The 25,445-nt window shown below is 41.3% G+C and overlaps 1 protein-coding gene across 1 annotated transcript in view; it reads left to right on the top strand.

Moving 5' to 3' along the window:
- LOC118556524 (arf-GAP with Rho-GAP domain, ANK repeat and PH domain-containing protein 2-like) overlaps nt 1–25,445 on the top strand; it is a gene marked incomplete at its 3' end in the record, with an annotated part of 79,998 nt that overhangs the window by 12,281 nt on the left and 42,272 nt on the right. Inside the window, 5 exon segments of the mRNA XM_036146387.1 lie at nt 751–824; nt 5,051–5,127; nt 5,458–5,522; nt 7,547–7,885; nt 11,224–11,293. Of these exon segments, the coding sequence (XP_036002280.1) occupies nt 751–824; nt 5,051–5,127; nt 5,458–5,522; nt 7,547–7,885; nt 11,224–11,293 (625 nt within the window).

Below are 25,445 nucleotides of genomic sequence, written 5' to 3'. Positions count from 1 at the left end.
AGGTACACAACAAAATGTAGTTAAGGGCCAAGAAAGTGGATTCTGCATATGTCCCCTTTCACATCAGACAAAAATAACCTGGGTAAACAAACTCTACCTTTTTAAATGATTTACTTTTTTTTAAGAGAGAAAAACAACCTGGTGCGACGTATAAACGTTATATACTCACAAACCTAATTGCTTGTTGTGCGACCCTTGGTATCGGCGATTGCCGTCAAGTATTTGCTATGCCTAGCAGTGACGGTGTTTTAAATCCCTTTGGAGGAGTTTTTACCCTCCTGTCTTTGTCCTCCCAGCCCCCCAGGATTGGGGCTTAAGAAGAATTGTTTTGATTAAGCCACATTGGAGGATTCTTGACAATAAGCTGCCGGTTTAAGGTGATAACACACTATCTCAATCGGAGTTAAGTCCAGGCTTTGACTAGGCCTAAGTGGGACTTACAAAAGCAAAAAAAAATAATAAGTCTGTCTATTTTTTTTAAATGAAACTTTAAAAAAGAACATTAAAGTAGAAAGAAATCCATTTTCTTTATTGCTTTCAGACATAGGCTGCCAGAGAACCAGAGGCAAAAAAAAAAGAAAAAAGTATTCCACAGAAATGAATGCCCTTCAATCTATGCTTTATTTGGACCTTTTTTTAAATTGTGAAACTTTCCACAGCTCTGAAGGTCTTTATGCTTACATGGTGTTAACTATTTTCCCCACGTGCTGCACCGCTGGTTCTAATCCACTGATTCTGCTTCCTCCTCAGGAGCACAAAAACAACCAGCCCCGAACACCTAACCGGCTCAGAGCGTCCCACTGGTGCAGACGGCATACAGAAAGGTATACACAGACTTTCGGCTACATCCCCTTTATCTCCTGCTATGAATATTTCATACAGCAGCGGAGTCAGCGGTGCTGTTGTTTGCCCGAATGAAAGCGGGGGGAGAAGAGACGAGGGTAGAGCGGGGGGGCGGGTGTTCGGAGGCTGTGTCGCGGGAGAAGCCGGCACCCCGGTTCCAAGCGCTCATCTCGCCGGGCACATGCTCTCTCATATCTTCTTCCTCGGGGAGACCTTAGTATGTATTCCTGTCGCACAGCTCTCCAAAGTTTTTTAGAAGTTGTTTTAACTTTGGTAGCAAAACATAGGCTTGTAGTACGACGGGTGCACGTATGTTTTTGAGTCTGTTCCGTGCTGAATTTATCCGGCTTACTTAGCAATCCCCTGTCGGGGAAGCACTGGTCTCCACAGAGCAGACGATGCTTTTCCACTGCAGGATCCTGTGGCAGAACCGCTTTAAACATGGCAACCTTTATGCGGCATTATTTAGCGATATTTGTCACTATTCTTGTAATTCTTCAACCTAATCTGCCCTTGGACCCCTTCGCCCTCCCTCCCCCCACTCCTTCCCCCCACTCCCCCACACACACGCACTGCCTCCTTGTTATTGGGAGCTTTTGTCATAACTCTGTAGTCTCTTGGCAGGCCTTGTTTTGCCAACTTTTGTCCATGTGGAACAAAATAGGCAGTGAGAATAGACAGAAAGGCGAGACAGTGGAGTGGGTTGGGAGAACCGAGGACGAGATGGATGCAAAACAGGCTGCGAGAGACTGAGGAGCAGAAGAAGCCAAGCGGGTCCCAGAGCAGGGACACGGGGAGCTACAGTCTCGACTAGCAAGTATAAATTCCCCTTCACATCATAGAGGAGGCAAGAAAGACGTTATTTGACATATGATTCTTGTGGAGCACATTTGAAGAGTTTATTCCACGATGAGGTTCAGGATACTTTAAAAAAAAAAAAAAAGTGCGGTGTTTCAGTCAAAACAAGTCGCTGGAGGCTTGCAGGTATTTAATTTTTACATCTTGTCCTTCCTCACCTCTCCAGCTATGTATGCATTTTCTGTGTCTGTGTTTCTTCAGTAGCCCTGATGCCCTACAGTCCAACATAAGTCCATGGATATAAGTAGCACAGTACAAAGTCCCAAATGTCTCTACACTTACAGCTTAGTTAAGGCAGTTTTCTGCAAATGCCCTAAATCCGAAGAATGTTTTTTTTATTTTATTATTATTATTTGTTAAATGGGTATGACCATGGTGCAAACATATTGGTAAGCAAATTATCATACACCCCTGTTTTCCAGGGTTTAGAAAGGAAATTGGCTATTTTCAATGCTGCTAGCATTTAGCCGTATTAGTGTTTCTTTCTAAAAGAGTATTTTGAGTAGCTGTTACCCTTTTAATCAATCATAGCATGTGAAATGCACAAGAAAATGAGACTTGCCTTCCTGATTTCACTCCATCAAAATCATTTCATCCCATCTTTTCAGATTTTCACCAGCCCCGCCGCAGGACTGGTGAAAACAAGGTTGTAAATCTAAAAAAAAATGTCTCATTAGTTTCAGGAGTATTTGAAGTTTGTGTGTTGCACTTTTGCGCTGAAAGTTTCCAAGAAATCAATACTCAGTGTTTAGCCCAGGGATGATGGGAAATTTGACTTTTTAGGGCAGAGTGATGAAATTTGAATTCCAGTTGCTCTGTATCACGTCATTGTCAACACTATTTTTTTTATGAGATATTCGATGATACTCAAAATTCAAGTTGAGCTAAATTCCCTTTAGCTCAACTTGGTAAGTTGAGCTAAAGGGAAAAAAAAACCCCTCAATTTAATGGAAAGCTGAAAAGCTCATCAAATCAAACAAAAAAAGTATAATGGATGACTGGAATAAAGGTTCTTGCTGTTTAGTTCTAGTTTTTATTGGTTTACTACTATAGAGGCACCAGAAAGGCCTTTGCTGGGCAATGCTTATTGCCGTTGTTTTTTTTTGGTATAACTGCCTGATTTTGATTTTGACCAGGTCCTTTTTATTATAATTTTTTCAAGACCAATATTGTGCTGATGGAGGTTGTAGTGTTAAATATAAATAGTTTGGAAATTAAGGCTGTACTAGATTACCCCTACTTGTATATCTTGTTCTTCAGTTTTTTCATTCAAGAACATTTCATTATCGACAACTGAAGTTGCAAATTCATGGCTCAACGTGTGTGGTTTAATTGAACCCGGACATATTAAGATGCCATTCCTGTTGTTTATTGGCAGTTCTTTTGTTAGATAATCTAACAAATAAGTAAAAAGAATAAAATAAATAAATAAAAGATATCAAAACAAATTGATCAGCATCAATCAAAAAAATCTCTGTTTGCCAATGTTTAATTCAAGAAAGTAAATTTTTAAACCTAGTCGACACCTAAAAATATGTCACAAACATAGTAACTTTCCTTTCGGTGCAGTGGCTCCAGTCCGAGCCACCTCCGGATGACTGATATCGATCTTTCAGTCATGACCACAGATGAAAGGTGGAATAGACAGAAGCTATTCTGCCATCTAAAAATATGAACCGATCCTTTTATGGAAACGGAACTAAAGCGAGACTGACTTCACAGCAAAACTAACTTACTCCATCCAAATGCAGCAGAACACTGTGAATTTCACAGCCTTGATGCCAGTAAACCTGCCCTATTCAGAGGACTTTATGTTCCACAAAATCTACCCAATACAGTTTTTAAATACGCTGGAAGAGAAAGATATCAAACAGTGGGACGGCAGCTATAACACTGGTGCAGTTAACAACATGTTAAGTTACAGTTGACGTAAAACAGTAATGTGCGCTGACTCGACGCCTCCTTTCACTCTTCTGGTGGTGTTTTCCTCTAACTTCTAATAAATATAAATAGTTCAACTAAATTTGTGACTTCCTCACAGGGCACGGAGCATCAAAAACAAGCGTTAATTACAACGTGACCTGCGTCGCCTTAATTCAGCTCATCTCCTCGCTAACCCCGAGCCTGACGATGGCGTCGAGGTCGCCCAGGCTGCGGCTCAAGAAAGTCTGGTCAGAAGCAGATAAAGGAGCCTCCGAGAGAAACAAAAGGCACATGGCAGACACAAAGCCTCTGAGAGAGAAAAAAAAAAACAAAAACGGACAGCAATAGAGTGCAGTGGCGTCTGCTGGGGCCCTCGGAGAGACCCATGAGTGGCTTGAAGGTCGGCCGATAGAAGGTGATTGATGGTCGCTATCTGCCCACCAGGCTCGTCCGTGGAGAGGGCTGCAGTGTTGGAGTGCAGTCCATCATCAAGAATTTTGACCTCTTCATTCAACTTACAAAACTGAGTACATGCCCTTTCTGCCCTTCTGTAATTGTGTAAAAAAAAAAAAAAAAAAAAAAAAAAAAAAAGGAACAAAACAAACCAGTCTCTGCGAGGTGCTAAATAAACCAACGTTTATGTGTCGGTCTTTCATTTAGCTCGCCACCCTTTTTATGTCTTCGTTTGTCTCGAGGCATCTTTAAGTGTCCGAGGGTGTCTCAATCTTTTGTAAAGTCTGAAAGCGTATCTGTCCGTCCACCGACGTCTCTGGGTGTGCGTGTCTGGCCCTGTGGCGACAACTTCGAGCCCTCACTATCCTCGGGAGGGTGTAGTGTCATTTTTCACAGTGACAAGAAGCGGCCTACACGCTGTAGCTCCGGGTCTCCAGACTAATAGTGTCTGGTTTGAGTCTCTCTCTGTCTCTCTCTCTCTCTCTCTCTCTCTCTCTCTCTCTCTCTCTCTCTCTCTCTCTCTCTCTCTCGTCCTCGCTTTCCGCCGACCACGGTTCCTGCAGGAACAAAAGAGGAGAGAAAGCAGTCTTGGCAGTGAATCTGTTCGTTTCAGACGGTCCGAGGAGGATCACGCTCCCATTAGCGAGCAGAAGAGGGCCGAGGCAGAGAGATGGGCACGCAGAGGCATAAAGGGGAGGGGGGGGGGGGATTTAATTGGTTTGTGCCTGCGTGGATCAAGGGCTGAGACGTTTACTCAGATAAATGACTTGGTTAAATGAAAGAGCGCTAAAACATCTAAGTGATTTGAAATTCAACCGGAACAATCCGGTTAAGCTGCTCGCTTTTCAAGCCCCTCGTTTTAGGCCTTCACACCGTGTTTCTTTTCCCTTTTTTTTTTTTTTTTTTTTCTAAGTTCCACCTCTTTGACAAAGCCACCTTTTGTGTTGTTTCTGTCTCCTTTCTTTTTTTTAAGCTCCACTTCAAAGCATCCCGACGCCCATCGCTCCCTACGGAGAAGTATTCCTGTACAACAACCCCGGCCCGGCTCCGGTAAGACATCGCGCCCCCCCCCCGCTTGTGAACGAGTGACGAGCAGCTTGGCAAAGAGGAACCAGCGTTTCTCAGATCTTCAGCACCATCTCTGCTGTTTCAGCCACACTCACGCCATACTGCCCTTTGCAGCGTTGGTTAATGATGTCACCACGAACACACAGCGGAGTGGAAAATGCGCTCGTTTTAGTGTGCCCCCCGTGGGGTTAATCGAAACGTCATCCTGCCGCTAAAGTTAACGTAGTTTAGGGCACCGTCTCCATAAGGGTGTCCCGCTGGAAGATGGACGCCTGCTTGTGGTCCGGTGCTAATCTCTGCTGCTGTCCGTAGGAAAAAGGGGCCAAAGACGGGCTGCAGAAGGGCTTCAAGGCCAAGATGAAAGAGAAGAAAAAGAGGTGTGTATGCGGATGTCACACTGCTTCCACACAAACTGCAGCTCTGTACAGAAGCAAAAACCATCCTCCCCCTGCTTCTGCAGTTATAATGCTATTACAGTGCCTTGCGCTCGTTTTGTCGCTCCTTTGAGCTTTTCTACATTTTTTTTTTCCTTTTGTTGCATTTTACAGCCACAGATTTCAACCCATTTCATTGAGATCTCATCTGATAGACCAACAAAAAAAAAAGCAATGCATGATTGTGAAGTGAAAGAAAATGGATGCTAGATGGATGGCTTTCAGTTTTTTTTTTTTTTTTTTAATTTACAAATAAGAATCTGAAAATGGGGAAGCGCGTTTGTAAAAATCCAGTGAAAACGGCGCCTTCAGAAGCCACCCAGAGAGCAAACGGTCCACAGGTGTGTTTCCTAGACTCAGGGTAAATCCAGCTGTTCATTAAAAGCCTAAGAGATAAGATAACACTTGTGAACAAACGGCATCATGAAGACTATCAAAAACCTACACAAACATGGCCACCATCACCCCACAGACTCCATCCCTACAATGAAACATGGTGGCAGCATCATGTTGTGGCGATTACTTTTTTTTTTTTCCCCAGCATTCACAGAGTTAATGGATTGGAAGATGCATGAAAGAGAACCTGTTATAGCAGAAGTGTCAAACTCCTGTCCTCTAGGGCCCGTGTCTCTTTAGATCTGCCCCTGGTCCAACACGCGTGAATCGAACAGCTGAAACACATCCTGAGCTTTCACTGAAGTTCTACAGAGTTCTGCTTATAACCTACGTATTTGAGCAAGGTCTATTGTAGCAAAGACACAGAATGCTGCAGACGAAGAACAAAGGTAGAGGTTCACCTTTCAGCAGGACAAAAAAAAAAAAACCTTAAAAATAATGAGACAACATCTTAAGGCTTCTTAAGGTTTGTTGCTCTGGATTTTCTTTTGGGGTTTGTGGAGGTGGACACAAATGCGTCCCTGTGCTTTAAGATTCTTTGGCGATTAAAATTGAAACAATGCTTCATTTTCCTTCCACTTTACAATGATGTGCTAGTTTACATGAAAGATGCATTGAAGTTTGTGATTTTTATTTATTTCTTTTTTAACATGAAAAAGTTCCAGGCTGTATAAATACCAATTATCTTTGCTTCAGGTAGGACAATAATTATGTTATTCTGAAAAGCAGCCGGGGAAATGAAACGTTTAGACTTGACTATTACAGCCTTTTCTTTTTCATTCTTGAAACCAATATAGGACAGCATCACCAGTAGTTTTCTTTTTTTTTTTTTTTAAGTGTTACGATTAGGTCATTTCCTAATCAGTTATGAATTATTACAAACTGTTAGAGGTTATGAGATCACAGATGCTGGAGCTGCAGAGATCAGTTAGTGGGAAACACCAGATATAACTCACTAACACTGAGGACATCACATATGCGTCACACATAAACCAAGCGATGGTTATCTCGGGACAGCGTGTACATGTGGATAAACCTCGGAGCCAATGCTAACTGTGACACGTCTCCCGCAGACAGTATGGGAGGAATGGCCCACTCCTGCAGGGGCGTGTCCTTGCCGATCCATTTAAACTGATTTAACCGAGAGTTTGGGGCTCCAGCTTCCTCATTTTACCTTTTTCCTGCATCGTGGTCAATACGAATGTCCAGTACTGAAGCTGTGCCGTTTCTCTGGCTTGTTTGGATTAAACCTGTTAAAGTATACACACAGGGCCTTTTCACCTTTAATTATAAACACCTTCATTTGCAAATTGCATTTTGTGTTTACTTGTGTTGTCCTTGACTATTGTTTAAATTGGTTTGATGTTCCGAAAGACTTAAGTGTGACAAACATGCAAAGGAACAAGAAATGAGGAAGAGGGGCAAACACTTTTTCACACCACTGTAGTTTCTGCCTCAAGAGTCTTTGCTTGCTTAAGAGGTCATCAATAAAAGAAGACTGCTTCTCCCGGGTAAAGGCAGGTGGCATCAGTTTTCTACAGTGTGATTTAACTCCTGATGTACTCCAACAGAAAACATTTCAAGGAAAAAGAGTGTCCTCCAGCTCCGGATGTCCCACACGGAGATGACTACTCAACCGTGGACATGTGTGCCAGCCTGCTGCCCCGGGCCAATCTGGACGCAGCGTCCGCCCTGACCCCTGACCCCGCCCCGGCTGCCTCGGCGACCCCTCGCCCCGAAGACGAGTCCATGATCATGGTGGAGTGTGACATCTACTCCGAATCTCTAAACTCTGAAGGGCCTGTGAGCGAGAGCACGGAGCCCGATATCTCGCCGTACGCCTGCTTCTACGGCGCTCCCAAACAGCAAGTGGTCAAGGCGGGCTGGCTGGACAAGCTGTCACCTCAGGGGTGAGTTATCCTGCTAGTTTCTGCGACTCACTCTCTCTCACCTTCAATGAGGGGTGGGGGGGTGGGGGGGGGGGGGTAGGACTGAAGGATTTTGCCGCTTTACAACAGTGTTTTAAGAGAATTTTAAGAATGCACCAGTTGACAAATTTCAGATCTTTTGGGGGGGAAAGTTGTTCTTTCTTTTTTCTCTCTCCCAGTCGGAAAAAAGTTAAAACTTAAAACTGAATTCAGTTGATGCACAATTGGTGTAAAAAAAGTTATTGAAGAGAAACATGCACACTTTAAAAGCTTCCCATTATACCACCGAATACCACTTGAGCATAAGGTACGTCTTAGTCGGTGAGACATACTTTATATACAATTATAAGTTGATATTATCCAAGTTTACCGATACAATAAAATGAGCTTATAACAATATAACATGGAAACCCCTACTAAGCATCCTGGTAAAAATCTGTAATCATTCCAGTTCCCAAGAAAGCTCGATGAGCAACAATTTCTAGAACGGCAACTCTCATGTCCAATGCTATGCGACGCTGAGAAAAAAATGGTTGATTAATGAGCTACATATGGAGGCGGAGCCACACCTGGATCAACACCAGTCTGCTTATTAAGCGAAAGCTGTGGACAGCTGATACCATTTTGAATATTACGCATCTGGTTTCCAAACACCTGGAGGGAATATATGCAAGACTGATTACTCCTCTGCTTTTCGTGCAATCCAGTTACATAACCTTCTGGAAAATCCATTCTACAATAAATGGTATCATTCTTACCTGTCCAACAGGTCACAGCAGGTGAGACCTAACTCGGTTCTCATCTAACGCTGCATTCAGCAGTGCTGGCGCTCCGTCGGTTCACCTTTTTATCATTCCCACTTTACACCAATGACTGTGTCAGCTCTCAGCCAAATGAATGTGCTGAAATACTCTGACACTGAGACGCTCGGTCTGTTAGAGAGATAAAAAAGACAGCGGAGAAGCTGGTGGATACCAGGTCAGCTGGGGGATCACCTCCCAGCGGTCCTACATCGACACAGCGTCCAGCAGATGAACTCCAAATGCCTGAGGGTTCACATTGATGACAACCTCTGCTGGTTAAGGGGAAATGTTTTGTACCCGGATCCAACGGCCTCTGGACTTACACATGCAAACATTTGTTCATCCCATCATCTGCTGAGCTCCTTAATGAGTGCTTAGTACGAGATGAACAGACAGATTGCCAGGAACCTGCAAAGACACGCAGAGGACTCGTTCTTCGTCAACCGGTTTGGTTCTGTGACGGTGTATGGAAGGCGGTAGGAGGAGCGTGGGTTGCTTTGGTTTCTCTTTTAAACCGGAGAACACCACATTTGGCACTTTTCCTCTTCTTTTTTTTTTTTCTTACTGTTTTAAGAATGAGTGCAGTATGTGGCAGTGCAGGGAGAACCTGTGTCCACGCGAAGATACTTTGACTTTGAAATGAGAAGTTGTGGAAAGCAACACAAAGGCTGGAGAAACCGTTACAATTTCTTTTTTTATTAATGCTCCAAATGAGCAGTATTCAATTTCCAGATCAACCAAACACTATAAAAGTGAACAAACATGAGTTTTTTTTCTTCCTTCTAGCCTTTTAGGAAACCCACCCAAATGGGATATTTATTTGAATTGGCCAGAACTGGTACATTCATAGATTTAATGGAGGTAATTTGTTAATGGCTCTATGCAAAAAATCCACATAGTTTATCCGAGCAGCTCCTGATAACCTGAATGCACAAAAGGCGTGAAAAGGATCTCACTAGAACCCAGTCTGGATCAGTATGTTATTATGAATGATTTTTGTTTTGGTTTTTTTTTTTGTCCTGGGCTTAAATGCATTGCTTACCCGTTTCTGAATGAACTGCTGTCTGTTTTTCATGTGTTTGACCTAGTCGGTGTGACAAATTACTGCCTTTAATCACTGTCAGGACGTGCTATGAGCACCTGCTAGCTCTTTATTCATGCCTGCTTATTTGTTGCATTCTAATAGGAAACAATGCAACAATGTCTTTCGCATTTTAAAATGCCCTTGCTCTCAGCAAACATTAATGTGGTGGATGGGATCCTTTCACCCTGGCGTTTTATGACCTATGGAAAATAAAATGCACCTTTTAGTGGAAAGTACCCTGCACACAGGCACTTATTTTTCCTGCAGACAATATGCCCGACATGGGGACAATGTAGTCGTATGGTTTAGTAAGGCGGAAGTGCACTCGCTTCGCTTTGCATGCTGGTAATTTTATTAGAAACTGGAGGTGCACAAAGTCAAGAAAACATTTAATTGCAATACTTGTGCCGAATATTGGAAACGGTCTCTATTATGACAAATCCACATATGGCTAAATCTGTTATTGATATGCAACACGCTTGAATTATGATGCCCAACCACATATTGCATCCAAGCAGTCCTTTGCAATTGTGATATTTGCAAAAATTGATGTCAGGATAACAACTGAGATTGGAAATAAGGCGCAGCTCTCGCAGGAATCTGATTAAAATACTTTATGTGCTGCTCAAAAATGCAGACAAAATCTTATTTTAAAGGGGGGGGGGTAAAGGCGATCAACAAAAAATGGCAGAGAATTGCTGTGAAGTAAAAACCACTTTAACATTTTCTGGAGTGAAGGCGTAATAAAGCGCGCATGCCTCTGATTTCTGCTTGGGGAGCTCAGGCACGGCAGCTTGTCAGTTTATTTCTCCCGAAGCCTCCATAAGTCTCCGAGGAAAGATTGAGTTTTCCTCCTCCTCTGGGTCTCTTACACCTCATGTGTCTCGATCCTTTTTAAATGCGTTGAACTGACAAATGGCCCCACGGACGGATATGTGAAGCCGCTCTATCAAATTTACATGAATCTATTATTAGGGGGAAGGAAGGAAGGAAGGTGAGTTAGCCTTGTGGTTTTTTTTAGTTTTTCTTTCCCTTTTACACAGTTTGGTTTTCTTGGCAAAACTAGATTTCCTTTCCAGTCTTCTGCCACTGCATACATCAATGTAACTGCGAAGCCAAGCTATCAATCATTTATTTGCTTCTTATAGTCTCCTTCAGCACCTGATTTGCATGGCTTTGGCAAACTGCCCTTGGGCTGTTGAATATTCAGACTCGATGCGGCCATTTGTTTTGATTAAGATAATTGACAGCTGTTGTTACGACTCCTGACACTAATGGATCAGTGGCACTCATGATAAAATATGAGTACCTGTGCCGAGTGTATTAGCAGCTCGCTGTCTTTGCGCCAATGGAGTTTGCTTTCACTTGTCGTGACGCTCTAAAAATCGGGCTTGGGTTTTTCTTCCACCTAACCTTTGCGTCTCTCCTTGCAGAAATTGCGTTTTTCAAAGGAGATGGGTGAGATTTGATGGCGAGAGTCTGGCCTACTACAACAATGAGAAGGTATGTATGTTTGAGGAGGGGGGGGGGGACCTGATAAATGCATTTAGGCCTACTAAAATGTCTTGTCTGAAAAATACAAGACTTTCCTGCAGTTGTTTGAACCTAGGGTCACTTTGTGAGAGCCTGTTTTCTCTCGGCTAACTCCGTACCAAGTTCCTAAGTGCTCCCCTGTTTTTCTAATCTCCCCTTATTGTCGTTCTCATTAGCTTGGCGGAGTTAGGAAAGGGGCAAGGACACAGTAAGATCCGTGACGGGCCAACACTCTGTGCCCGCCCAACCGTGCCGTAGAGTACACTGGGGCTGGCGTCCGACCAGCTCCGGAGTGCAAAAGATTGACCGAGCAGGAGACTCTCATCTTATATTGCCTTCATCAGCATTTCTCCCCTGGCTGCGCCTCTCTTTCATCCTCTTTGTGTGAGAGTGGAGTTTGAAACTTGGCTCGGGTCGAAGGGGTAGGTAGTGATGAGTCAGAGTGGCGTGAGAGAAGAGGGACTGTAAAGGAAGCTGTAGGTGTCGCGGACACAAGTTTAGTACAGACAGTGTTGAAATTTAGATGCAATATGAAAACGGCGACGGTGCTTGTAGTTGTGCATGCTTGAAATCTGTCACTGGTAATGAAAGACTAATGTAACGTTACATCTACAATTCTTAGCGAAAGCGCTAATCATGTCTCCATGAACCTTTTTTTTTACATTTTGTCATGTTTCAACCGCAAATATCAGTGCAGTGAGATTTCTTGTGACAAGCAAACAACAAATGTGCAAATTTGTAAAAATGGGAGGAAAGTGAAATGGACTTTTCCTAACATACTTGTATTGCACCCCCCTTTACATTGATACCTTGAAATTAAATACACTGGAACCAACTCTCCCACTGTTTAGTCTCTGCATCAAACGGTTCTGTGAAGTCCTCATGATGGCTCAAAACGGCATCATGCTTAAAACACGCTGGTATTTACATTTTATCTTCTATTTTTGCTGTTTCTTTAGAGCCAATTTTAGACAAGACTACTTCTCTTTTTTTCCTCTTTCTTTTCATTGCTAATAATTGTGTGTATCTCAGTGTCTTTGCCACTGTCACACCCGACTTTTCCCCATTGTGCGACCATAAAGGAATTCTTATCATGCGCACAGCGGACATTTCAGGGAGAAACATAGACGAGGGGCAAGAAGAAATCATTGTGTTTTGTCGCCAGTCTTGTTGAGATGACTGTAAAACTATGTAGCAAGGTGCTCAGGTCAGATTAGGATTGGATGAAATCTGATCTTTTTGGACTAAATAGAAAACTCCATTGGTGGAGAAACGCTGACACACCTTCCCCACAGGGAAACATGGTGGTGGCAGCTTCATGCTTTGGGAGTGTTTGTTCGGCAGCAACAGGGAAGCCGGTCGGAGTTGACGGTCACAAGGATGGTGCTGAATATAGAGCAATTCTAGACGTAAACATCCAGGCAGATTTAGGCTGCGGCGGAGGTCCCCCTTCCAGCAGGTATGCAACCCTAAACATAAAGCCAGGCTACAAGTTGGTTTAGATGAAAGCATGTTCATATCTTAGAATGCTCCAGTCGAAATCCAGTTGAGGATCTTTGGCAAGACACTGTTTGCTGAATTTTATTAAATTGCTGAAAAGCCAGGAACCATTCTCTTTCTCCTTCTCAGTTATTCACTAATTTGTGTTGATCTATCCTTTCAAATCCCATTAGGGAAAATAAATAAATAAATAAACACCTTGAGGTTTGTTGTTTTGACGTTTTTAAAAAAAAAAAACTCATCACCGGATATAAATACCGCCGCATATTGACGGCGTCATTTCTTTGCGTTCCCATGAAAATTGTGAGGTCTCTCTCAAAATGCGCCCTTACGTCTCTGTTCTCGCTAATGACCGTCTGATGTGTTTTTGCAGTAAGAACAAACAGTTTGGTTTGCCTGTGTGGTCGGACTCGTGTGGGTGTCGAAGTTGTGACCTCATACCCCTTCCTGCTAGGGCCAGCTTGTTTTCACTACAGCAGCACTGCACAACATCACGATCAATGATGTGGGACCTGTCTAATGCCTGCTCGTTAATCACCTACTAATTATAGCTCTCTTGCTGCCCCCCCCCCCTCCCCACTGGCTTTCCCCTCATTCTCTCTTTCCATTACATTTGTTGCTTTGTATATCAGGACATGCTTGGTCGACAGTAGGGAGGGGGGGGGTCTGGCGGACGAGGCCAGCGAGTCGGCACTTTGCCTCCGTCAGCAAAGTCGCTGCAATGTTAAGAGATGAAAGTCTCTTTTTATATACGTGTGTGTGTGTATTGTGTGTTGTGTGTGTGTGGGAGGGAAAACAAGGTTTGTTGTTCAGACTTTTTAAAAGACCTCTAAAAATTTCTCCACTGTGTCTCTGACCTCTGAGACACTGTTAAGGCCTCATCATGTTTTGGGTGAACAGAAAGGTTGAGCACAATCTCTCTGTTATCCCTGATTTGTGTTGCCAGCTGAAGCGCTGCACCACCCACTTGGCACCTTCAAAGAGGAGAAAAAAAAAAAAAGGATTGCTGGAAAATCTCTCTGAGCTGTTTTACAGTGTGTCAGAAACAGAAATTGGAGTTTGTTGTCCGTTCCCCCACAGTGCCGGCCAAAGAAATTGCTAGTCTGTTCATGGTCTCATATTGATGTCTTGTTGACTCTGGGCTGCAGAAGCTACGGAACTCAGAATAAAGCCATTTATTGATATATTATGAAAAAAAAAAAAAAAACAAGCAGGAACTTGCTGAGTGGAAAATGGGCCCTGTACCTCTCTCGCCCAAGATCTTGTTAGATTTGAAAAAAGGGGCTCCAACTTCGATGATTACACATTGAAGCATTGGTGGTGGTGCATAAATCAAGAAATACTTACAGTATTTTGCTACATTTAAGATTGAAAACCAAAATTATGTCAAACTGAAACAGAAGTTTGTAGTTTATTTATGCTCTTACTGTGCAGCTTACAAAAGTTTGCGCCCTTGGAAGCCATGTTGACTTTTGCTTATAAAAAGGTAGAAAACAAAGTATAAAGCAATTGATTTTTATTTTTATTTTTATTATATTACACAGCTCCAGCAAACAGTTGCTGAGTGTTTTTAGGCTAATTCCCTCCTTATCCAAACCCCAGCACCTTGTTGGAGTGCTCCTTTAAGCTGTTTCAGTAACTTTTATGTCTTCTCAAAATGTGTTGTCACATTAAGATTTTTATGCAAGTACAAAGCGAATACTTATTTAAGTAAATAATTAACTACACCGTCATGCTAGAGCTAATGCTATGCTTCGGTTTGCACCACATTACTATGCTAGCTATTCTAAGAAATGGCAGCACAGTTGTGACTTTAGAGGTAGTTTTACTATCAGACTCACATCATATTCTTTAGTTCTTTTTTTGACACATGAAAATACAGATATTAACCCTTTGGTCTAAAAGGTCTTCTCTTTTGCAAAGATAACCTTAATCTAGGCCCCCGTAGTACAACAACAAGGCTTCACACCAAACCACACTACTTTCGCTACTCCTTTGCTAAGTAGCAGAAAGGACAGACACGTGGTTATTGAAATTAAAGCCGATGTAGATGCACTATCTGCATCCTCAGATGGAGACTGGATAAGAAGGAGGAAAAGAAAATCTGATTTTGTAACTTAAGATGTTATCACAATTGGGCTTGCATGGGCCTCTTTAGTTTTTAACCTGATCAAAGTACGTAATTCGCCTATTTTTATTTTAATGCAACTTTTTACGCAAGCAAATGATGTGTGAACCTGCTAAACAAGGAGTAAGTAGATTTATGTAGCCAACACAATGGCATATCCTATACATAAAACATGCTGGCAAAGCTGCTCCCTGATGTGAATGCTGGATGTCCTTTTTTATTTAGGATATTTTCACTTATAGGAAGGTATATAAAATAATAATACACAAAAGTAAAACTTTGGTAGGACAGTAGAGCTCATTCTTTCAATGTGCAGTGTTATAGAACAAACAGTGCGGCTTTATTTAGGTTACACAGATGCAGCTTGCAGTGATACATGTTTAGTTAGGTTCTCATATGCTGAGGGTTATTTAAGATTAGGTTTTAGAAATTTAGAAAACAAAAGAAAGGCAAGTACAGTTAAATTTAATCATCTCATTCTTGACTACTTACTGACTTTTTGTGGTAACCCTATAGGTTTGTTTTTGTTTGCAGTAACTTCATTTAGACGCCACATGCACTCGAGGTCGCCTACTGATTAACTTTTATGGTCTTGGACTGGACCTCTTATTGTTTCAGAACCTGAGTTAAGTTTTGACCAGAGATTTGATAAGACCGTTGAAAAAAATCAGAACGTAATACTTGAAAAAGTACCAAATTGATTGCATCAATGAGGATGTGCTCAATTTGGTTCTGGCTGTGTGCCTCATTTCCGTATTTTCTTCATGTGACTTTAAATCTAAATGACCAAATTTGTTTTCCGACTTTAACTGGAAGAACTGACGAGAAATATAAATTAGAGCTGCGACTTCACTTTGAAAAATTGGATTGTAAAAGTTACACAATCGCAGTAATATACCCCACCCCCTCCCTTTTTAAATTCTGCAAATATTTAAATTGTTAGTTTAAATATATATAGATTTTTTTTTTTTTTAGAGTTAACCTAATAATTTGGTAAAAACAAGGGGGGAATATTGCTAAAGATGTTTTAAACTTTTCTAAATGTACCAGGGTAATCTCTTACAAGCAGAGAACATCATCTCCAAAAAGTCATTTCGTAATACCAAGTGCAGAATCCATCTGAATAAATTCAGGGCGATTGGCGCTAAAACCCCATTGGCTCAGGCTAACACAGTCAACAGATTGGCTGTCCTACTGCCCATGAAAACAAAACAAAAAAGAAAAAAATCTTTCCCTCTGATTAGTTCACATTCTGTTTCTTTCTCCCAACTTTCTACACCCAAAAAGCTCTTCTGTAGTTCCAAATCCTCCGGGATCTGTCAGCCCCAGACGAAACTAATCGCACTTAATCGCAGTCCCAGCTTGAAGGTCTCTGTCCGTTGTGATGTCATCATAGGGGTAGCAGAGGTGGCGTGGGAGAGTGGTTAGATCTCGGGTCTCACTTCTCCCCCTCTGCAGCGTTGCCTCCAATCTGTCTGATCAATCGCGGCTTTCGCCCGATTTCGTCAACTCAGGGATTGGCTTTGGAGAATGCTTTGGGCTTGAGACGTAGCCTTCAGGGTCCTGGTGTACTGTCGTGTGTGTGTGTGTGTGTGTGTGTCTGTGTGTGTGTGTTGAGGGAAAGCCGGGCTTTGGGGTAGTGGAATAAGAAAGTGAAAATGGAGATGGGGGGGATAGGGATAAGGGTGGCCAGAAGGCCAAAGGGGAGATGAGGTTTTATGATCAGGGATCAGGCTCTCAGTGTCAGTCTGTCTGGCTGTGTGTCTGAGGCTAAATCGTTTCTTACAAAGCCAAGGAAGCTTAGCTGCTTACAGTACTACCTCCAGTATCGTCCCCAGATCTCTGTGCTTTTGGCTTTCTGTGACAGACAAAGTCGTCTTAATCAAAACTTTGTTGAGCAAGAGCACATGTTCACCTTCAACAAAGAAATTGTCATAATCATAACATTCATGATTTAATGTCTTTACTCATTGCCAAGTCTTTATTTAAACAAACTAAAAAGGTGCAAACTGTCGTTTTATTTCCTCATCTAGGGAATTCAGTGATTACCACCACAACATATTATAAAACTGAAGATCTTCTGGGTGAATTACTGATACGCCAGTCATTGTTTATTTATTTACCTATTAATGTTGAAGGTTATACCATTTTATTAGAACACTGCCATTTTCTCTCTCTCCCACTCTAACGCTATATAGATCTCGAGGAGAGCGCGGCGCCATCTCTCCCGCCGAGATCTATCTCCCCTAGAGCTAAATCTACTCTCTCTCACCTCTATCCCCCACTCTCTCTCTCTCCTCTCGCTCTCTCTCTCTCTCTCTCTCTCTCTCTCGGAATCGATCTCTCTCTCTCTCTCTCAGATTACTCCAGTTTTACTCTTAGATCATTGAAAACTGATCTAGAGGATTAAAACTGTGCACTTTAGATGGAAAATACTGAATAATGCATTAGGCCACCATGGTCACACCACATGTACAAACCTCAATTTAAGTTTTTACTTAGTGGTAGCTTTACAATAAATGTCATCTACTCATAGTAAATACAGTGAGCAGCCCCTATATCAGGTACACTGTGCTAGTACTGGATTGGCCACCTTTTCTCTTCAGAACTGACTTAAATCGTTTTTTGCATAGATTCAGTTAGGTGTCTGAACCATTCATAACAGATTTTGCTCCATATTGACATGATGGCATCAACCACTGGCTGTATATTTTTTCGGCTACATACCCATTTGGCTAATGTCTCGTTCTCTTCACATCTTAAAAGCGTTCTTTTGATCTAAAATCTAGTGACTGTTGAGGCTATCGCAGTACAATAAACCGGTTGTCATGTTCCAACAAAACTAGTCTGAGACGATTTCAGCTACGGGACATTATGGTGGTGGAAGTAGCCAATCAGAAGCTACTGTTGCTTTTCTGCCATCTCTTCAGTGCGGCCATTCTATGACTTCCGACTTCAAATCATTTGCATCCACGCAGCTGCCGCTAACTGCAAAATATATATATATATATATATATATATATATATATATATATATCTATATATATATATATATATATATATATATATATATATATATATATACTATATATATATATATATATATATATTTTTTTTTTTGGACCATTCTCTGTAAACTAGTGGGATGGCTGTGTGTTAAAATCGGTGTGAAAATTAGCAGTTTCTACTCAGACGAGCCTCTCTGGCACCAACAGCCGTGCTATGTTCAAAGTCACTTTAATCCCCTTTCTTTCCCCATTTTGATGTCGTGCTTGAAATTCAGAAAGTCATCTAAATGCTTTAATGTACCGAGCTGCTGCCATGTGATTGGCCGATTCACTGTTTTGAGCTATCAAGCAATTGAACGGGCGTACCCACTAAAGTGGCCAGTGAGTGTGTCTGATATGCAATACCTTATCCACATTATCTTATATCCGCCTTTCGTTTTATTCACTGATCTTACAGGAAGGCAATGCTCTCATATCACCGTCCTATGCATTTAGCAGTGTAGCATACACAATGTAAACGGCAAGATTGAGTTTCTAGATGCTCAGTTGCTGGTGTAAACAAAATGAAGCAAAATACATTGTACCTGGTCGCGACACAGCCGAACACTATGAATTCCCACCGCTCGTCTTGTTGTCTTGATGTTCCGCCTGAGCTCCTTGATTTCCTCATGTCTGGTGTTTTGGGGAAAAAACACCAGCATACACGGCGAGATGAGCAAACTGTGGCACCTTAGCTTTACTTTAACATGTTGAACTTGAACGTAACCGTCCCCCGTTGGGAAACTTGCTTTACTGCCTGGCGAAGGCCAACTTTAAACATCTAATCAAATGTGGCTGCAAAAACTCTAAAATAGCCGATGTGAAAACTGTAGCCCAACGTCACTGGACATAAAATTGAACATTTCAATGAGAGGTGAAATGAGAAAAGCGGAAACTGCTGGAAACTGGGCAATGAGGGGAGAAAAAAAAGAAAAAAAAAGGAAATGGATTTTTTTTTAAAATGGTTGTATTTCGGAAATGCCAGATGCTAGGTAGTTTCCTATTGCATCACAAATCAACATACATTTATTCCTTTTATGTAATTGTTTTGAGCGTGATTAAATTGTGTTCCTTTTAGAAAAGGACTGTATGCTACATGCAGCCTGGGAAAGAAAAATTCCTTGTGTTTTCTTTGTCACGTGCTAATCTGTATTTCTGTTCTTTAGCTGGTTGATTGAGGTGTTGATAGGACTGTGGGTCCATAACAGGCGGGTTTGCCATTTTAAATTCAACACCGACTTTCCAAAGAATCCTGAGAGAATGGGTTTGGAGTTGGACCTTAAAGCTGAATTTTATTAGCTTAGAGATGAACCAAATCACACTTGCTGTGAAAGAGGTCACGGTTTGAACCCGCACAGACGGATTGTCCTGCAAATATTTGCACTTCTTCTCACCCGTCAGCTGCAGGTTTTTAGCTTCATGATCCACAAAATAACTGTTTTGATCCATTTTCACTTCTCTCGCCCGTTTTATTTCATCTCAGCAGGAGCTCTCTGTGTGCGTCCCACCTGAGCTCCACATGTCAGACAAAGTTAGCGACTGGCTGCTGCCTCTGGAGAATATAGTGAGGGTTTTTTCTTCTTCTTTTTTTTTTCACTGCAGTACATGGAACATGACAACAGGAATAACATGAAATATAGATATTGATGGACAGGAGCACAACCCCGGTGGAACGAGAGTGAACGAATACTCCTTGCCAGGATTGGAGGAGACAGTTTTTGCTGTTTTAAAAGTTTTTTTCCCCTGTGTACAAAGGAAAATGATTCTGCTTCAAGTATAACTATAAAATAAAACACTCAATTATTCAGTAGCAATATATATTGCGATATACATTTATTCCATAATGGTAATATGACATTTTCAATATTTCAATATTCATTACAGTCTATCATTACAGCATTACAGTCACTGACTGACGTTTTAGGTTTCATGTAATTTTACGTTTTATTTTTTAAAGCAAATACTTCTAAAATGTTATATAAATGATGACCGTAACGACTCCCCATTGCAAAGGCGTGGACCAGTTTCGGTTTAATTTGCAGGCCAACAATGACCGTAACGACTCCCTATTGCTAAGGGGTGGACCAGTTTCAGTTAATTTGCATGTTATCGAAGCCATAATAAGGCCTTTTTGGGCAATGATATAAAGCTTGGAACTCCACACTACTCCAGACATTTGAATTGAGAAAGCTTTCTGCATAGGAAGCGAAATGTCTTCTTACTTCGGGAAAAAAGTCCAGTTGTTTTGTTTTTTAACTTTTCTGGAATATATTGCAGGTGTTTTACAAACATGGCAAAATAATTGTCATAAGTTTGTACAGGCAGCTGATGTGGACATTCTTTGCAGTCTTTCTGAGGCTTTTATTTTGTTTATATCAATATTGTAATTTTATGGTATCTACTGAAATTAAGACATATCGTGATATAAGCTTTGGCCATATCGTCCAGCCTTACCGGTGATTTATCTTTTTTTTTTTTCACAGACAAATTTAGACTAAAACAAGAAGCCAAGCTGGGTTACAAATTATGGTTTTTCACAAAAGTATTTCACAAAACCTTTTTTTAAAGCACACTGGAGGAAAAAACAAGCCAATTCTGTTTCTGTGTATTTAGGTTGATAGCATCACAAGAGGCACAATAATCCAGCTGGTCAGCTGGCATGAGCTCTGTAAATAAACAAACATGGCGGCAGAGGAGCTTGTTTTGGCAGGTTTTGAAATGGATATTAAAGTATTTTAGTTATGTGGGTGCGTGTTTGAACCCCAGATTAACATATATGATCCCCAGGCAGTAAAACAAACCATGATGTCCATCATTATCTTCAGGTCATTGAGTCGATCATATTTATCAATTCTGAGGATTGATTTTGGTGGATATTTAACACTCATGAAGGGAGATTTATTTGTTTTATTCTGCTATTATCACCTTGAGTAGTTGCAAGCTTTGTCAGTGTATGCAGTCTGAACCTCTCCTCTCAGGCGTGATTTAGGCTCCTTATAAGACTGTCTGGCTGGTGATTATTTTTACAGTTCCCCTGAAGTCCTTGCAGCATTCTTTATTTATTTATATATATAGATATAGATATATATAGAGAGATATGATATATATAGATATAGAGTATATATATATATATATATATATAGATATATATATATATATATATATATATATATATATATATATATATATATATATATATATATATATATATATATATATATATATATAATATATATATATATAGAGAGAGATGGATGATAGATAGATAGAGATATATAATGGCACTAGAAAAGATTCACGATTCACATCCTTTACAGGTTTTCCACGATTTGAGCACCCTCCCCCCCAAAAGAAAATGAAATTCTGTCTACAGCATCCCGTTAGAACTTTTTCTAAGCGCGTAGATTGTTCATCACCCTGTCCCGTCGCAGAAAAACTCCCCAACAGCATGATGCTGCCACCTGTCTTTCTCTTGTGATAACTAGTTCAGGTCAAATAGTTCTATTTAAATGAAATTCTCTGCTATCGTCTATGTTGCACATTATCTCAAATTGTTCTGTAAATAGGTTGTTTTTCCACTGTTCAACTTGAGCATTTCATCTGTTTTACCTGAGTCTGCCTTATCAATCATAAGATGCTTTTATGCTTTTATGATTATACATACAAGGTACATACAACAAAATTTCATAGATCAGATGGAGGGTTAGCCTCGGCTGCTACGACTGAGCGACTAATGGCCGACCTGACCAGCATGTCTTTAGTGGTAGTGGAAACCGGAGCGCACAGAGGAGAACATGCAAACTCCACACAGGAAGGACCCTGTTGAGCCCAGGACTCAAACCCAGGACCTTCTGACTGTGAGGCAAGAGTGCCAACCGCTGTGCCTTTCTGATAAACTCCTCCACTGCTGATTTAGAACCAACTCTAGATTAGATTAGCTCGTGCTTTTATATTACTAAAATTGTGTGTCACCCTGTTTGTGTCATTGCCACTGTCACACCCGAATGTCCCCTCTGTGGGACAATAGAGGAATTTCTTATCTTTATTTTGTTTCTCCTGATCTGACAATCCCTGAGATGGGTTTTGGTAAAACAAAAAAAATGCTAGAATGTGTCTTTCAGTGAAAAGTCCCTTCAGTCCGGCCTTTCTACCTTATTGGCGGAGTACACCAGCAATGGTTGTCCTTCTGGACGGTTCTCTTAACGTCCACAAGGAACGATGGCGCGACTCTCATGGTGCTTCCACTCTTGGTTCAAGTCCAAATAATGGACTGCAGCAGTAAACAAGGTGTTTACTGCTGCAGGAAGTCTCTGTGACTTTCCCCAGACTTAGTTAATACTTTTATACTCCAAGAGGTCCACAGACAGTCCCTAGTACTTCATTGCTTTGCTTCTGCTCTGATATGAAAAAGAGTTGAATGTAATGAAACTGAATAGCTGTGATTACTCTTCAGATGGTATCAAACGTTTTCCAAAACAAAAAACATGCAAATGGATGGAGTCAGAATCTTGATATAAAGATTTGCAACAAAATAAGGACACATGTAGAACAACTGGCCGTGACATTGCCTTCTGCGTGTAACTCAATATATTTTAACGTGAGTTTTGAAGTGATTGGTCTCACAGAAACGTTTGACTTGCACTTTTAATTTGCAGTAGTCACAAACAAATAGCTGCTCTTCGGTTATAAAAAGATAATTTTAAGATTGTTATAATTTGAATTCACCTCTTACACTAATTGCAAAAAAACAACAACAACAACCTAGCTACCAAATAACTTTTTTTCAGCTACATTTAACCCATGTGATAGCTTAAGCAAGTTAATATTTATATTTATTTTTGCTCTAGTGCTTTTTAACCTGTTTTTATCTTCTACACCTGAAGGATGCCGTGCTATTTCTAGCTGTTATTTTTCAATTGCTTGCCTACAACATGGGACTTGTCGTCGTCTCAGAGCAGAAAAAAACCCATTCCTGACCCACAACTATAAATCACTGAACATATCCATGCAGCCAACACATTTCTACAAAGAAAGAAAACTTGAGGGAAATTAATGGGTAAACATGCCATCCTAAGACTTAATATTATTAAAGGGGAGTACTGAAAGTCTCGCTGTAGTTAACACTCCAAGGGCTAATTTGTGACCTTGTAGAAACCCTGTGCAATTGACCCAAGGTTGTAGCTGAAAACGTTAATGTTCCAAAAAAAAAAAGAAAAAAAGGGTCAAACTCACCCCTTTAAAAAATCTTTGCTGCTTTTTGATATTAATGTAATTTATTTCCCCCCTCAAAAGGTGCAATTTCCTACTGCAACCAGCTGGTGTCCTCGTACCTCCACTGCAAACCTGGTTCTTTGGAGGCGCAACATTTTGGCAGCAGCATCCTCCGATCTTTTCTTTTTTTTTTCTCTCTTCAATGTTTTTATTTCTTTATTTATTTTTTTTGCCTTCCTCCCTGTTTTCTCCTCACGGTGCCCCTATTATTGTAGGCTTTAGCTCCATTGCTTTGCTTTAATTGTTTCCTGAAGTTTACCAGTTTGCTTTTGAAAAGAAAAGAGACACGATTACCCTTGCAGCATGAGGCGCATTTATTTATTCAGGGGAAAAAAAAAAAAAAAAAAAAAAAAAAAAACAGGATTAAGAAAAAAAAACTGACACAGCCCTGTGATGTGACAGACGTAGACGAATGTTGCGAGTGTAAAACACCAAGTGCTGATTTGAGCTGGAAACGTAGACGCGGGAGGGAGGGAGGTCAGGAGGAAGGAGCTGAATCAGGGCGACGCGTGAGGCGACGGCTCTCGTCGCATCTTCTCCGGGGATCGGTTCGCAAAACAGAGCTCAAGGGGCGGGCGGCTGCGCTCTCCGAGCTCCCCCCTCTTCATCCACCGCTTCGCCTCCTGCCGCAGTATTTACAGGTTGCGCGGCAGCCAATTAAGCAGGCGCTCTCCTTTTATGACCCCAAAAGCAGAATTAAAACAATTAATTACCGTTAGCCCATACTGGGGGTATACGGTAATTATCGGCGCACAACCGCAGAGATAATTCCTCCGCACACAAACACGCCTGGCTTTCTCCTCTTCCTCACCTTCCTCTAACTTCTTTCTATATTTAGAAGGAGGAAGAGGCAGATACCGCAGTGAAACTCCCAGGGAGAGAGGCGTGCAAGGCTGCGGGTCGGTAATTAGGTTGAGCCACTTCTTGCCATTGTTAACATCCTGCTTTAATATGAGGAAGACCCCTACCTGACCCTCTTAGGCGTTTTCATTTCTACATGATGTCTCTGTCTCCCACAAGTATCTATTTTTTTTTTCTTCTTCTTCTCCTCGTGCGCCACTTTTAGATCCCTCGTTTCCCTCGGTTTGTATCGTCTTCCCTGGATCTCTTTCTGTGTGCTCTTTCTATTTTCTTTCTTTTACTTCTCTCCTTGGCCTTTTCACACAAACCTAATTTCTTTTTTTTTTCCAATTTCATGCGCCTTCCATCCATGTGTACCCCTCCTCCGCCCCCACTCTCCCTGAGTTACTGTGCTAGTTGGTATATTTTTGGTCGTACTTTTGATTTTTTTTTTTTTTTTTTTTTTTTCTTTTCCCTTCCCTTTGCAAACGTCAAGGTCACCAGCTTAATTAAGAATGGCGGTATGGAGTCAGAAGTTCACCGCCTCTTTCTTCCCTCCTTCATCTTTCCTTTCACTTGCTTTTGCGCTTCTTGTCTTTGCAGGACGTGACCCCGGGATAGGACAGTAGAGCAAACAGGCAGCGTTGTGCATGCCAATCAACACCAGGCTTTTATTTTTTTATTTTTTTTTAGATATATATTTTTTTTTGTCGGCTGAGAATCAAAATTCAGGTCAATACTGCTGAAGAGCAACAGAGGGAATGAATGAGTCATGTCTCTTTTTTTTTTTCTTTCTTACTTTGCAATGATAATGACATTATCAACATGAATAATGCAATGTCTGCTATGACCTTTTTTTTTTTTTTTTCTTTTTTTTTTTTTTGTCTTTAAATGCAAACCAAGTGGTTTTCACATCATTACAGGAGCGCCGTGTACTGTTCCCGAGTTCACGCTGTCGCAAGAACATTACAATTTGAGGTCTTCTTGAATTTTTTCCACCTACTTTAAAGGACGCTCAGCGCTCTGCTCTCGTCACACACAAGCCTTCCAGTAGCAGTCGTAACATTAAGGTTTAATATTTTTCTTTTCTTTTCCGTCTCGCACCCGCGGTGACCCAGAACTTTAATTGCCATTATCCTGGGAGATAGAGAAGAGGTTTCACGGAGCCTCTCGTGCAACGTTATGGTTCTACTTTGGGGAAAAACACGAGGGTAATAAAACAATGCGCACAATCAAACTCTTCTTTACCTGAACCCGCAGCGTACGGTGGTCCAAATCCCAGAGCAGCGTGCGTCCCCGTTTTTTTTTTTTTCTTTAAGTTTGTTTTTAGCCTCCA

The sequence above is a fragment of the Fundulus heteroclitus genome, chromosome 14 (assembly GCF_011125445.2).
Source record: "Fundulus heteroclitus isolate FHET01 chromosome 14, MU-UCD_Fhet_4.1, whole genome shotgun sequence".
Lineage (NCBI taxonomy): Eukaryota > Metazoa > Chordata > Actinopteri > Cyprinodontiformes > Fundulidae > Fundulus > Fundulus heteroclitus.
The sequence above is the reverse complement of the archived record's forward strand: the minus strand, read 5'-3'. Positions and strand labels throughout refer to the sequence as shown.